At 39.3% G+C, this 15,052-nt stretch overlaps 1 protein-coding gene across 4 annotated transcripts in view; it reads right to left on the reverse strand.

The window, feature by feature from the left end:
- SCUBE1 (signal peptide, CUB domain and EGF like domain containing 1) overlaps nucleotides 1-15,052 on the reverse strand; it is a 299,572-nt gene that overhangs the window by 245,973 nt on the left and 38,547 nt on the right. For all 4 annotated transcript variants that reach the window (XM_044281074.1, XM_044281072.1, XM_044281073.1 and 1 more), the window contains exon 3: nucleotides 4,427-4,552. In XM_044281074.1, the coding sequence (XP_044137009.1) occupies nucleotides 4,427-4,552 (126 nt within the window). The remainder of the gene's footprint in view (nucleotides 1-4,426; nucleotides 4,553-15,052) is intronic.

The raw sequence follows: 15,052 nt of genomic DNA on the forward strand, positions 1-15,052 counted from the left end.
TCATGAGATAAAAAGTGATTAGGAAGCCAAATGTACCCCAAAATGGTACCAATAAAAAAATACAGCTTGTCCAGCAAAAAGTTAACCCTCACATAACTCCATGAACAAAAAATGAAAAAAAATAAGTATGGCCCTTAAAATTCATTTCAGCAAATTCCATGTTAGATAGAAAAAACAGATTCCGCTCCTTTCCTTCTGGACCCGAGCGCATCCCCAAACAGCAGTTTACAACCACAAATTGGGCGTTTCCCTATTCAGGAGGAAATTGCATAAGAAATTGTGGGGCGATATTCTCCTTTTATACCTTGTGACAAAGTTTTTACAACCAAGTATTATAAATTTTATGAAGCGCTTGTTGGGTCAAAGTGCTCAATGCACCCATTAAAATTTACTTTGGCAGTGTAGCTTCCAAAATGTGGACAACTTTTGGGGGTTTTCACTGTGGGGGTACCTCAGGGTCTCTTCAAATGCAACATGGTGCCTAAAGACCATTCCAGCAAAATCTGCCCTCCAAAAACTATAGTATTGCTATAGTAATATAGTATTGCTGTGTGCCCATACAGCATTTTATGACCACATATGGCATGTTTCTGTAAACTGCAGAATCAGGGTAATAAATATTGGGGTTTGTTTTGCTGTTAACCCTTTCTGTGTTACAGGAAAAAACATGGGTTAAAATGGAAAATCAGCAAAAAAGTGACATTTTAAATTTCTCCTAGATGTTGCTGTAATTCTTGTGGAACACCTAAAGCTTTAACAACATTTCTAAAAATCTGTTCTGAATAAATTAAGGAGTATAGGTTTCTATAATCGGGCCATTTATGGGTGGTTTCTATTATGTACTTCAAATCTGAATTGGTCTTTAAGAATTGATTTTGGAAATTTTTGTGAAATTTTTAAAAAATTGCTTTTAAAATTCTAAGCTTTCTAACATACTAAAAAATAAAATGACATTACTAAAATGATGCCAACATAAAGTAGACATATGGTGAATGTTAATTAACAACTATTTTATGAGGTATCACTATGTGTCTTAAAAGTAGAGAGAATCAAATTTAGAATATAGTCAAATTTATTTAAAATTTTTGGGTACATGTTGGATTTTTTAATAAATAAAGGTAAAACATATTGACTAAAATTCACCACGAACATTAACTAAAATGTGTTATGAGAAAATCTCAGAATGGCTTGGATAATATGTAAAAGCATTCCAAAGTTATTACTACATAAAGTAACACATTTTAGATTCACAAAATTAGGCTTGGTCACGAAGGGGGTTAAATGGCCTGGTCTGGAAGTGGTTAAGACATTGTAGTGGTTGTCTAAGACTGTAAGACAACCCCTTTCAAGGGCTATTCAGATGCAGTCACTTTGAAAATTGGGTCATAGAGGGGAAAAATAAAAACGGCAAGTACTAATCATTCTAATCCACTGCTGTTCAGACGCTGCTCTGGTCTCTGCTCTTCTCCACTTCCTCTACTCAGGTTTAACACACTGGAAATGGCATGGAGTACAGACCAGAGCAGCCACAGAACAACAGTGGCTTGGGATCCGTAAGTAGTCATCATTAGTTATCTTTGCACTATCCAACCCCATTTTTGTTTAAAATGATCGCACCAGAATACCCCTTTAAAAAGCCACTGTTTGTCAGTCATTCAGACTCGGTAACACATAAAAAAAAAAACAAAAAAAAAAAACACAGCACTGAAACAAACAGGCCACAAGATCTGCTAATTATCTGCCGAGACGGCCTGCTAGAATGTGATTTGAATAATGTCCCAGTATAGACTTTCTGGCCCGTTCCCGTTGTTTCCGAGTAAATAAAAAATAAATATTAAGTCTTTTCAGTCAAACACATCGTCTACACGAAGTCATTATGAAGTTTTATGAAATGACACAACAGTTCATTTATACAGACTATGAATGCCATAAATGTGTCACCAATACCGTCCCTGCCCCAGACACATACTCTAGTCACTCACTCAAAAATGTATTTATTTTTTTTCAAGTTTGGCACCACTGAGACAGCGAAGCAGAATAATCATAAAAACGATGCCCGGCTACGAAAATATACAAACGTGTTATTTTTAGATGTGCCATCCATTAATAACAGCATAATTCCCTCCAAAATTGTGCCCTGTCCTGCAGCATCTCCCTATCACAACCATCTTTGTACATGGGCAGTACATTTGGAATTCAAGGAAATTAATATTTACAGAGAAGGTTTGTTTCTTGAGAAGAAAAAAAAGGAACCCGGTGGCGTCTGTCAAATGAGCAATAAAAAAAATGATCTAGTAAAATATGACTGGCCTGTAAATGGCGATTTTGAAAGGTAGGTAAATAAGGAGGACTTTTAGACATGTGGAGAGAATACAGCTAATCTGCTTGCATTCCGTATTTTGCGGAACAGAACAGCTGGCCCCTAATAGAACAGTACTATCCGTGTCCGTAATGCGGACAATAATAGGACATGTTCTACTTTTTTTGCGGAACGGAAATATGGACATACGGAAACGGAATATACACGGAGTAACTTCCAGTTTTTTTGTGGACCCCTTGAAAATGAATGGTTCTGCATACGGTTCGCAAAAAAAAATGGAACAGACACGGAAAGAAAATACGTTTGTGTGCATGAGCTCTAAGATTGACTATATAGAGAACAATTACTTTTTAGACAGAATTATATTTTCTAGAATATTTTGCTTTCATTACATAGGTTCTCAGATATTGCCATGCAATGAGCAGGGATTAAAAAGAAGGAAAAAAGAAAAAAGAGAAGACGACCCACTCATCTTATGAGCTGGTCAATCCTTGGCCTCAGGTGACGGCATGTGACTGCTGACATGGCTAAGGCCATTCATGGTTGTCGTCAATGACGTGCATGAAATCCAGAGAAATATAGGGAGTTGTAGGTCTCTCCTCTTATACCTTCTCCCTATAATGTCCTCTGATATCACATAATAACAGCCTGCGTATGCTGGGAGTTGTAGTTCTCTCCTCTTATAATGTCCTCTGATCTCACAGAATAGCATTCTGGACATGATGGGAGTTTTATTCCTCTAGTCTTATAACTCCTCCTTGTAAGGTCCTCTGATATCACACAATAACAGTCTGGACATGATGGGAAATATAGTTCTTTTCTCTTATACCTTTTCCCAGTAAGGTCCTCTCTGATATCATATGCTGGGAGTTGTAGTGCTCGCCTCCTGTAACTCCTCCCTGTAATGTCCTCGAATACCACAGAATAGCAGCCTGGGCATTCTGTGAGTTGTAGTTCTCTCCTCTTGTACCTCCTCCCTGTAATGTCCTTTAATATGATACAATAACAGTATGGACACACTGGGAGTTGTAGTTCTCTCCTTATGTACCTCCTTCCTGTAATGTCCAATAGTAATCTCTTGATGGCAGCTAGAAAAGGAATAAAATATCACAAGGAGGCGCCATGTTTGGTGAGTAAAACAATCATTAAAGAGGTTGTCCGGGTTCAGATCTGAACCCGGAAATACCCATATTTTCACTCAGGCAGCCCCTCTGATGTTAGTATTGGAGCATGTCATGCTCCGATGCTCTCCCTTGTCCTGCGCTGGATCACGCAGAGCAAGGGCTTTTTTATTTACAATAATGCACTGCTGGGCAGAAGCTTCCGCCCAGCAGTGTGTTCGGTGACATCACCAGCTCTGATGGGCTGGCTTTAGAGCGGCCCTAGCCGTTTTACAGTCTTTAGCAGCCCTAAAGCCCGCCCATCAGTGTCGGTGATGTCACAAGGCTCACTACTGGGAAGAAGCCTCCGACTGCCATCCCTAATGGGAGCCCGGTACATCACCAGATCTCATGAAAATGCCTTTGCCCTACGCGATTCAGCATGAAATGCTCTGATGCTCTTGTCAGGGTGACAATATGGGTATGTCCAGGTTCAGCTCTGAACCCAGACAACCCCTTTAATATTGTAAATTTCTAGTTTATTTGGCTGATGCTCTTATATACATTATGGTTTCCATTCTGTGTGTTGTAGTATCGTCACCCACTGTCCCAGGTATAATGTCCTCCTTTTGCGTGTGTGATGCTCTAATTTTTGGGGTTATGAAAGTGGCCACCATGACTGTAGCCGGACTAGTTGGACATGGTTTTTAGTTAATTTCCCAAGATTTTTTTTTATTGAGATAATAGTTGATAATCGTCGATAAAGTTTAAATCATTGAGATTTTTTTTTTTGCCAACATTACCCAGCCCTAGGTCAGAACATTACTCCTCATTCAAAACCATCCTATCTGACAGGTAAAGACTCTATGCTACAGTGTTTGGGGTGTCCAGGGCAGTGTCAAATCCATTCAGGGTTCAATTACATAAAACAAGCAATAAAACTCTATACACACTGTATAAAATGTACAGACAAACAATAATATAAAGGCTAAAACACTCAACTTACCCAGGCAGTTGTGTCCATCATGTGCCAACATAAATCCATCATAGCATGTACATCTATAATTCCCCGGTATATTGATACATTCATGAACGCATCCCCCATTGTAATCATTGTCACATTCATCAATATCTGGAAAACAGAAATGACAGAAATTTGATGAGTGCATTCTATTATGTAAGTAGCAATGGTGCATCATTTAGGGAATTCAATTTATAGTAAATACCCACAAATCCTGTGACAATAGGTGCCCCTGGTCAAATCAAATGATTGGCCTGTGCCACCATTCTAACAATTAGTTCATTCTCTCATGGAGCCAATATTGAATTTCCCACCAAACGTAGGTGAGAGAGGTGACTCTTTACTCCTCCTTTGCTGTAAATTGACTGCAATTCTATCCTGCATAATTGGTTGCCTGTTTCTTTAAATGGATCAGTAGTTTATATATGTGACTGTATATTTCCTTTTTTTTTTACTTTGCAGGTTGTTTGAACAGCAGGCTGCGATGATACTTTGCCATACTGACATGCATAAATCTATAATACAAGTGAATATAAGAAACTTTGCAATATACATTATCAGAGAAAAATGCCTTGTTCCAGAGTTATCAGCTTCCCCCCTTTTATAAACTAATTTTCTCTCTGAAATTGGTGAGAAATCCGTATTGTAAGACCAAGACCAGATGCTTCCTGACTAAAGGATCAGATTACAAAATCCTGTAGAAGTCTATGGAGAGGGGAAAGGAAGGTGGAAGTACAGAGAGAAACAAGCAAACAGACATGATTCAGCAGATGTATTGTATTTGCTTTAGCCACATCTATACTGCTCAGTATTTCTCTATAATGTCCTATATGCTGCTTCTGAGAGTGTAAGAGAGAGTTTGGGATTTCCTGCCTCCATGTATAGTCGATGCAGTCTTTACGCACCAGCTGAGGAACAACTGAAAATGAGAGAGCAGGATGCATAAGAGAAACCGGTCAAATTGCAGATAAAAGTCATACAATGGCCAGATATAGTGGCATCACTCATGTACGCAACATTTAAAGGGAACCTGTCACCAGGATTTTGTGTATAGAGCTGAGAACATTGGCTGCTAGCACATCCGCAATACCCAGTCCCCATAGCTCTGTGTGCTTTTATTGTGTAAAATAAAACTATTTGATACATATGCAAATTAACCCAAGATAAGTCCTGTTCCCGAGATGAGTCAGGGACAGGACTCATCTCAGGTTAATTTGCATATTTATCAAATCGTTTTCTTTTAAGCAACAGTGCCACCTTAAGTCTGCTAAAATTGATAAGATTCTGTGGCCCATCTGAGTCCTGTGACCACTTAGCATGTTCTGCCTCTTAAAGTGACTGCAACCATTAAGGTTTTGTGTCACAGTATGCTCAGCCATGTTCTGTAAAGTCAAACTGAACTTAATTTGGTATGTAACGGTCATCTTTTAAAGAGGAAATACTTAATAAACACTATCTTACAGAGTACATATGTGATCATCACTCTCCTAATTAAAAAATTCAAGAATCTTTTCTACTACATGTATACTACAGCTTTAGGATGGGTGTTTGGTCAGTGTACATATGATCAGTGATTTCCATCAGCGAGTGTGAGCCAAAACCAGAAGTGGAGGCTACACAGAGATAAGGTAGAATGGAAAGATCTGCACCTGTTCTGTGTTTTTGCACAATCGTTGATCAAACACTGACTGTGTGAAAGTGGTCTTATCAAAGGACTCCGTAAGTAATCAGACATATTAGTGGACCTGCAAATGCCTTGGAATATGGTTTGCACACAATGTACAGTAAATTGCGTGGCATGTCATGCTCTGTCCGTGGTACTGATGGATCTGAGGGTACTATAGAAACTAAACTATTTATTCAAGATTTTATAAATTCTATAAGTAGTATAAATTATAAACCAACCTGTAACAGATTTGGGGACAATAACTGCAAATCTTTAGACTAACGGGGACATTTTGAGTAAAATAACATTTTTGTCTGTGTATTTTTTTTCAGTACAGTGTTTTTAAGACCAAAACAACCGTTGCAAATCTTCCATTGACGTGGGTCGAATTATTCTTTCAAAAACTCAGAATTAGAAAGTATACATTTTCTGAAGCATATTGTCATATTCCTTTTAATGGTGTAAAATGGGTCATAAAAAAGAATTTTAAATTCAGCACTGCAACATATTTGCCAGGAGGCAGAACAATGCCATCTTGCTGCCATTATATCATGAGCTGATGAAGGGTGCCTATTAATTCTTATACTTTGAACATCAATTTTTTTCCATTTCTCCTGTTTGAGAATACATTTTACCTTTGCTTCCCCTTTAAATACTTATGTCCTCTAATCTAATCAAATAGCAAAATCAAAACTATAGAACGCTAGGTAAAAGTAGGCAATAAATAAAAGATGTGTGTGTTCAGATTTTTGTGCTGGTTCATCAGGTTTTTTATTTTGCAATATTGTTAATGAACCCAAATTCCTTTCTCTGTGCCAACCATTTCTGGCATCCAGGAGGCACTTAGAAAGGTTATTTCATGGCAAATTAAAAACATTTTGCAGTTCGAAACATAAGCTATTATGAACAATTTGCTGCCAGTATACACACAATCATATGAGGAAAAACATACTACGGAGGCAATTCTTGCAGGTCCTATGGGACCCATTAAAAGAGGGCTTATAATACAGGTATACTGGTGCCCCTCTCCATGAGTGCCAGAGCAGCTACAGGGGTTTTGTTGAAAACAATGGTGAGGGAGGGTTGTGAGCAGGGTTGAACTCATCGCTTGGGCATTAGAAGACCCGAGTTAGATATATTACAATTAGGTAAGTTCTGCTCAAGCATTGTTTTAAGGGAATCAGCTAGACCCTGTATAACCACTGCGCCACTTACTGTTTTTCTAATCCCTGTTGATTAGATGCAGAAGAAGACAAGTGTGAAGTCCTTGTAGTCATGAGTGCCTGGCTAACATAGTGAACAATGTGAGATTCTATCTCAGGTCTCACTATACTGTGCATATGAGAAAGCTGTCAATCAGCACAGGGGAGAAATGACAGCTCAAGAATATATAGGATGCCACTTCATGTCCAAAGTAATAAGAAGACACTTGGCTGCTGCAGATTCCTTTATACCCAGGTCAAGTGTATTGGAAATATGGTGATTGGTCAATGCCCAATGAGCATTACAGCCCAGGGGCCAGGCCAGTTGCAGAGCACCTCAGGCCAGAAGGTAATATTGACCTCCTCTACTATAACTGGTTGAAAGATAGAAGTGCTGATCATTACTAGATGTGCTTGCTCTAAGCAAGGTATTGTTATGGACATTGGTTATGGAACCACTGTGCCAACTAAGGGTACTTTCACACTTGCGGCAGGACGGATCCGACAGGCTGTTCACCATGTTAGATCTGTCCTGCGGCTATTTCGCCGTGCAGCCGCTCCGTCCCCATTGACTATAATGGGGATGGGGCGGAGCGCCAGCGCAGCACGGCGGTAGCCGCCGGACTAAAAAGTCGGACATGCAGTACTTTTTAGTCCGGCAGCTTTCGCCGAGGACCGCCGTGCTGCGCCGGAGCTCCGCCCCCGTCCCCATTATAGTCATTGGGGACAGAGCGGTGGTCCGGCGGCACGGCGAAATAGCCGCAAGTGTGAAAGTACCCTAACCTGTTTGGCCTCTTTCACACGAGCGTGACGGATTAGGTCCGGATGCTTTCAGGGTGCGTTCAGTGAAACTCGCACCATTTTTCAAGCAAGTTCAGTCAGTTTTGTCTGCGAAGGCGTTCAGTTTTTTCCGCGCGGGGGCAATGCGTTGTGATGCGTTTTTCACGCGCGTGATAAAAAACTGAAGGTTAACAAACCACATCTCCTAGCAACCATCAGTAAAAAAACGCATTGCATCCGCACTTGCTACCGGATGCAATGCGTTTTTCACTGAAGCCCCATTGACTTCTATAGGGCCAGGGGTGCGTGAAAAACACAGAATATAGAACATGCTGAGTTTTTCACACAACGCAGAACTAATGCATGAAAAAAAAGCTCATATACAAAGACCCATTGAAATGAAAGGGTCAGGATTCAGTGCCGGTGCTATGCGTTCACGTCACGCATTGCACCCGCGTGGAAAATTTGCTCGTGTGAAAGGGGCCTTTGACTTTGAACTATTTCTAAAGGGGGTTCACCTTGCGGTCCCCTGTTTTTTACCCTTTATCCCCAATACAAGGATCTGGTCTTTGCTGCAGGGCAGCCACCAGATCGCTACCTCTTGGATTAGTCTTGGTGTAGCTGGCAGCTGACCCCTGGAAGTCAGAGACAGCAGTGCAATGCAGCAAGGGATCAGGCAATACAAATAGTCAGAACCAGGCTGGAGTCCGGCAGGCAGAACACATTTGAATCCAAAAAACAGTCCCAGGACCAGGGGAGGCAGCACAGGGTCAGGATCTATGCAACAGGCAGAAGAGGAACCCGGGCAGATGAACAGACCAGGGTAATAGACACAAGTCAGATCAGAAGTCAGACAGACAGACTAGGGAGTCAGGCAGAACACGGACCACAAACACAAATGGATATAGCTCCTACACAGGATCTAGAAATCCTTCCTCTCATAGGCACTCTGCATTGGACTGTGTGTTTGCCCTATTGAAATAGAACAATGTCACAATGCAGCACTCGGACCATTTAATCCACATGCATATTAACAGTTAAGTGCACTGTGGGCGGGACCAAGCCACTCTGCGCCTTCTTGCTCCTCCTTCTTCCTCTGCCAGTTAATCCTTTTCCTTCTTTATTGACAGTATCTGGAAAGATGATTGTACATCTCAGAAATGTCCTCTGCATGTATGGAGCGGGCCTCTGCAGTGACCCTGCTCCGTACACGTCGTGTGCCGGCTGTATCATACAGCCTGCACCCGGCCACACTGACAGGGAGCAGCGATCGCGCCACCCCCATCATTTAACCCCCTGTGAGTGAAGGCAGAGGGATGCGGTTCCCTCTGCCTGCCGATCAGAGCCCCCGCAGTGAAATTGCGAGACTCTGATCGGTTGCCATGGCAGCCTGGACGCTACTGAAGCGATCCAGGCCTGTCACTGCATTCTCCATGCTTAGCTATGCACAAGGAGTATAAAAATCCTATTCACCCTAATAGATCTCTATTACGGTGAATAGGAGAGGCGATCGAAATAGCCCATGTACGAGGCCCCTATCCCAATATGTTAAAAAGGTTGAATCAACCCCCTTTCCTAATGTTACATATAAAAATACATAAACAATAAAAAAAACATATTGGGTATCGCCGCGTACGAAAATGTCTGAACTATTGAAATATTTGTAAAAAATTCCTGTGTGGTGAACCCTGTAACAGAAAAAAAAAAAAAATAATGAAAAACAATCGATTTGGCCCTTTTTTTTTTTTTTTCATTTTGTCTCCCAAAAAACGGAATAACAGTGATCAAAACCTTGTATATACTACAAAAATGGTATCAATAAAAACTACAGTTCGTTATTTTAAAAAAACAAGCCCTTATACAGCTCTGTTGACCGCAATATAAAAAAGTTATGCCTGTCAGAATAAAGCAATGTAAAGAAAATTTTGATTTTTCAAAAGGTTTTTATTTTTTTTAAAGTAGTAAAAAAATATAAAAAATTCCAGTTTGGTATCGCCGCATTCGTATTGAGCAGCAGAATAAGAACGTCAGGTCATTTTTAGTGCATAGTGAACGCTGTGATGTCAAAGCCCCAAAAACCTTTATGGAATTTTAATTTTTTTTCAATTTTGCCACACAAAGAATTTTTTTCCTGTTTTCTAATACAAGACATGGTAAATTAAATGATGGCATTAAAAAATGCATCTTGTCCCGCCTCATATAGCTATGTGAACGGAAAAATAAAAAAGTAATGGCTTTTGGAACATGAGGAGGAAAGATAAAAAAAAAAAATATGTAAAATGAAAATAGGACTGGTCTTTAATTAAGGTTGCTTCACTTATTATCCACTGGGTGCTGTATTACAGAGATATGCCACACTTCTACAGGAGAATACATCTGCAATACAATAAACCTTTCTAAGCACCATGTATCTACTGCTCCATAGTACGGCACAGGCCAGATGGTTCCTTTAACCACTCAGTAGTGACCAGATTTGCTATAAGTTTTTGTAGATTCACCTTATGCCCTAGTGGGTAGTATTTTTTTTTTTATTTGAAGAAAAAGAAATTGCTAAATATTACCAAAGTATTTTTACAACTTTCAACATAAAAATATTGTTTGGTAAAAAACTGGCAGCCTAAACACTGCTGGTGGTTCCAGTTAAGTGTGACTGGTCTGCCCGTTAAGAAACACTATGACCACAATTACAACCTCAGTGAACTTCCTTCCACCCTGCCTGGTGAGTCATTCAGCCTTCTGGGTCCCCAGCTCTGACGATTTATGGCCCAGCTTCCCAATAGTTGAACGGATTGCTATCCTTAATATCCAAGGGCGGTATTTGTTCAAAGAAACGACTGCAATTATGGTTACACAATATCCAACATTACTGCCAAATAATAGATTTTTAAGTATTTGAAAGCATTTGAACTTGCAATCAAATGAGAATCAATTACTTGACACAAAGGGTTGCTGTTATTGTAAGCACCAGCCCCCAAGATAATTTGTTTTCTGTATTATCCTTTAACATAAGAGAAGTGCTTTATATCGGGAGCTTTTCCTGCACTGCCCTTACCAATTATTGGTTTTCTAACTCTCCACTAAGCTATGAATGTAACCAGACTCCAAAATACTCTGCTTTTCTCCCCTCTTAGTGAGCCGCAAAAGTCATGTTTAAACCATCCATCCCACAATTAAACAGAGCTTAGTTCCTACGGCGCTAGGTTTGGAAATGTTAATATTTTTGCACATTGTTGGGCAATGCAACCTAAGGAATTACTGACGGATTTTATCATGTTTATAAAATATTTTTTGTTGCTATGGCTCAGTTAGGTGTAGTTTAAGCTGACTACAGGAACACCACAGGAATCAGGGTTTATTAATTTCCCTCAAAGTGGTTGTCTCACTTCTGAGAATTCCTTTTTGTTAGAAGAGACTCTCCAAAAAAACAAGCTGATTACATGGTGTCCTGCTGCTGGGCAGCTACAATCTGTAGGGAAATCTGGCAACAAGTGTTCAGTACACATGCATACCCATAATATATCTCATCAGAAAAAAGACAGCTTGTCTGCTCACTGAAGGATCAGATTACAACATTCCATAGAAGACTATGGGGAGGGGAGGAGGAGGGAGGAAATGCCGAAAAACACAGAAATTATTCAGAAAATTTAGCAGCTAATAGGGAGAGTTAGTGTACATCTAGCACATAGTGCTTTAATCACATCACTACTGCTCAGTAGTTCTCTATAATATCATATGTGTTGTTTCTGAAAGCATGAGAGGATTAGGAAGCATAATCTCCTGTCTATGCATTCTATGAACAGATATCATTACATCTAGTCTCCACTCACCAGCTGAGGTACAACTGACAATGACAAATGTAGGCCGCAGAGGGTACAAGTCATACAATGGATAAATATAGAGCCATTTCTCATGTATACACATATGGCAGCTTATTTTGAAAAGTTATTTGAAATGATAATACAAAGTGTCCACTGAAACCGACAAGCTGTCCACATAATACATGGACATGCTAGGTCCTACAGAGAGAGACAAACACATATACACATATGCACGCTTCTTGTAGCTGTTCTTCTCCCTAGCTTATAGATTGAGGTCCCAAACTAAGGACTCACATATTAACTTAGGAAGCCCTAACAGGATATTTGAGAATGGGGTTTCCAAATCAGAAAACCCCTTTAACAATGCCCTGCTCAAAGTACAATCTGATGAGTATAGTATAATTCACTGCATTAAAGGAGTTTTCTCAGAATGTAATATTGATCCTTTGTCCATCAATATTTGATTGGCTGGGGATCCATCTCCTGACATTCCTCTTTGGTGGCCTGAAGAGGTCCTTGCATCTACATTGTTGTTTTCCCAGGCACAGCCATAATACATACAAATTGAGTATGTGTAGATACATGCCCTAAGACTGATCAGTTAAAGTGCTACATACTATACTAAAGATTGCCTTTCAGTGCTACGCAGGCTTGTTTTAGGTACTACCTGCTCAAGTAACCTGAAGTATTAGATTAAATAAGGGTATTCAGGATGAGAAAATGAAAGATGTCTGAAATATCTGCACTGCTCTAAATGGCTGTACTGAAATTTAAGTGCTGACTCTAATTTTGAAAACAGCCATAGTCTGACCACAATTCCATAATAATTTTTTTTACTCAAAAAATTTCAGAACATAAAAAAAAAAGATTAAACTACTTATCCAATTTCACTGGAAGTAGTTTGTTTAGTACATTCAGAAATAATCCAAGTCAAACGGTCTTAAACAGTACTAGCTTTAGGACAAGCGTCATTAAACATTCATCAACCACCATTAGCTTGAGTGCACTTGATCTTGCCTCACATCTCAGGTCTTAAAGGGGTTTTACAAGAATGGAAAAAAAACAAAAACATGTTTGCTTTCTTCCACAGTGTTACAATTAACCATGAACAATGGACCATGTCCATAGAAACCTCTCAATAACCCCAAATTGACCTAGAGAAAACCTTTATAAAATGGATTTTCAATTGCCTTATATCCTACATACTTTGTGCCTCTTCTTTAAAAGGACCACCCCTCTAGAAGACCATTCATTTTTCATTGGTCATATTGTAGATGTAGGGAAATCATCTATTGATAATCCAGATTTCCTGAACATTTACAATGAAATAAAGTAATTTTGAAATATTGCCATGTAGCATTCTGTCTGTAGTATAAATCAGAACAATTAGATGGCGTTTGTAACCCCACAGGGAAATGAACCTAAAGATGTCAGATCAGTAAAAACAGCGGCATCGAAACAGAAAAATCAAAAGAAAATTCTGAGAATGGTTAAGCCCCTGGAGTTATTCACGCTCTATTTTGATATCTCATGTCGCAGTTCAAAGAGGAATAAGCCCATAGGTTTAATTATTAATTAAGGCGGATGTCAGGTTAGTGAACAGATGCTAATTACTGGGTCAAGATCTTTATTTTGGATTTGAAGATCTGACTCTGTCGCCAAATACTTGTGTTGTTCATTAACCCATAAAATATCCTGAGGGCAAACAAAAACAGAACAGCGTGCTTACTATCTTTTATGTGACCAATTTTCAGACAAAACTAGATTTTTTTAAATTTATTATTATTTTTAAAGAGCATGCCCATTTTCTGACCGAGCAAATTCAAAGGGAATCTTTCACCTATTTTTACCATTTGTAATGCATGCTAATGCACTGTAGTGTCCTTAAACATCATTCCAACCACACGTTTGTTATGTTTATCCTGGTTTCTAACCCCAGAAAATGAGCTTTTATCAATATTTTACAGACAAATTGGAAAACTGTAATGAATGATAAAGATTATAAGGAATACATGTTTATTGCTCAATATTCTGATCAGAGCTCATGATCAGCATTTACTATGAGCTGTGAAATAATGATAATTACCACCAAAATAATCTATTCAAGTACCACCAGCCTCCAAAAAAAAAAAATCACGGGCATATCTATTTTTTTTCACGGACTGTTATGATAGAAACCACGTATAAAGGCAAGTTGTTTACTGTATAAACAAAAGAGAGAGGGCGCACCATAGGGTAAAAACGTTTGGAAATTCAGATTAAATCCCAATTTGGGAGGCTCACCTTGCAGGGTTGCGCAATTATAGGCACAACGCTATTGTAGGCATGTGGGAGATGATTTTAATCCCCAATATGAAGGTTGGTATGCAGCCACGGATGTAGATGTCCTCGGATAAGCGTGCCTAGGCCCACACAGAGGATTGAAATGACAGGAAGAAAAGGAACATCCCTCGGCGCAAGGAACCAACCAGAGGCAGACGGTGAATCTTCAAGAGTTTTATTGCAATCACACAACGCGTTTCGGGGAAAGGGTCCCCTTCATCAGGTGAAGAATACCTCTCACTTTTCAAACCCATTTACCTGTTGGGATAACTAACTAAGTAGTGCTATTTTCACTCTTTCACCACTAAATATTATAAAACGGTTTTCATATAAAACCAATGGCACACAGAGGTAGTAGGAGCCCATAGGAATATTAAGTCTTCATTCTTTGAATCATAGCAAATGAAATAATGGATGTTGGTCCTGTTTCTTTGCTATGAGAATGGGTGTCAGAAGTGAATTCTAGTGGCAGAAGTTAAGGATAATTATGATCCTTCAAGCTACTTGACTCTACTAGATTCTTTTCAAACTCCAAATAATTTCTTTTATGTAATTACAACCTTCTAAAAACTCAGAACTCTTCATGCAGTTAATTCTCCCATATGTTCAAGTACCCCTCTATTACTTCTCTTTATCCATTTTTGTTTGCTACTTTTACACCATTTTTATACTTCTAGATTTCCTTCATGTCAAAACCATTACAGTTCCAGTAAATTCTCTACAATACTCGAATATTTATTTCGACCATAAATATTACAGAAGTTGGGGGGGGGGGGTGTATTGTTGGAAAATAGGCAATTATTTTAACTATAAGTGAAAGTCG

Source organism: Bufo gargarizans, chromosome 2, assembly GCF_014858855.1.
Source record: "Bufo gargarizans isolate SCDJY-AF-19 chromosome 2, ASM1485885v1, whole genome shotgun sequence".
Taxonomy (NCBI): Eukaryota; Metazoa; Chordata; class Amphibia; order Anura; family Bufonidae; genus Bufo; species Bufo gargarizans.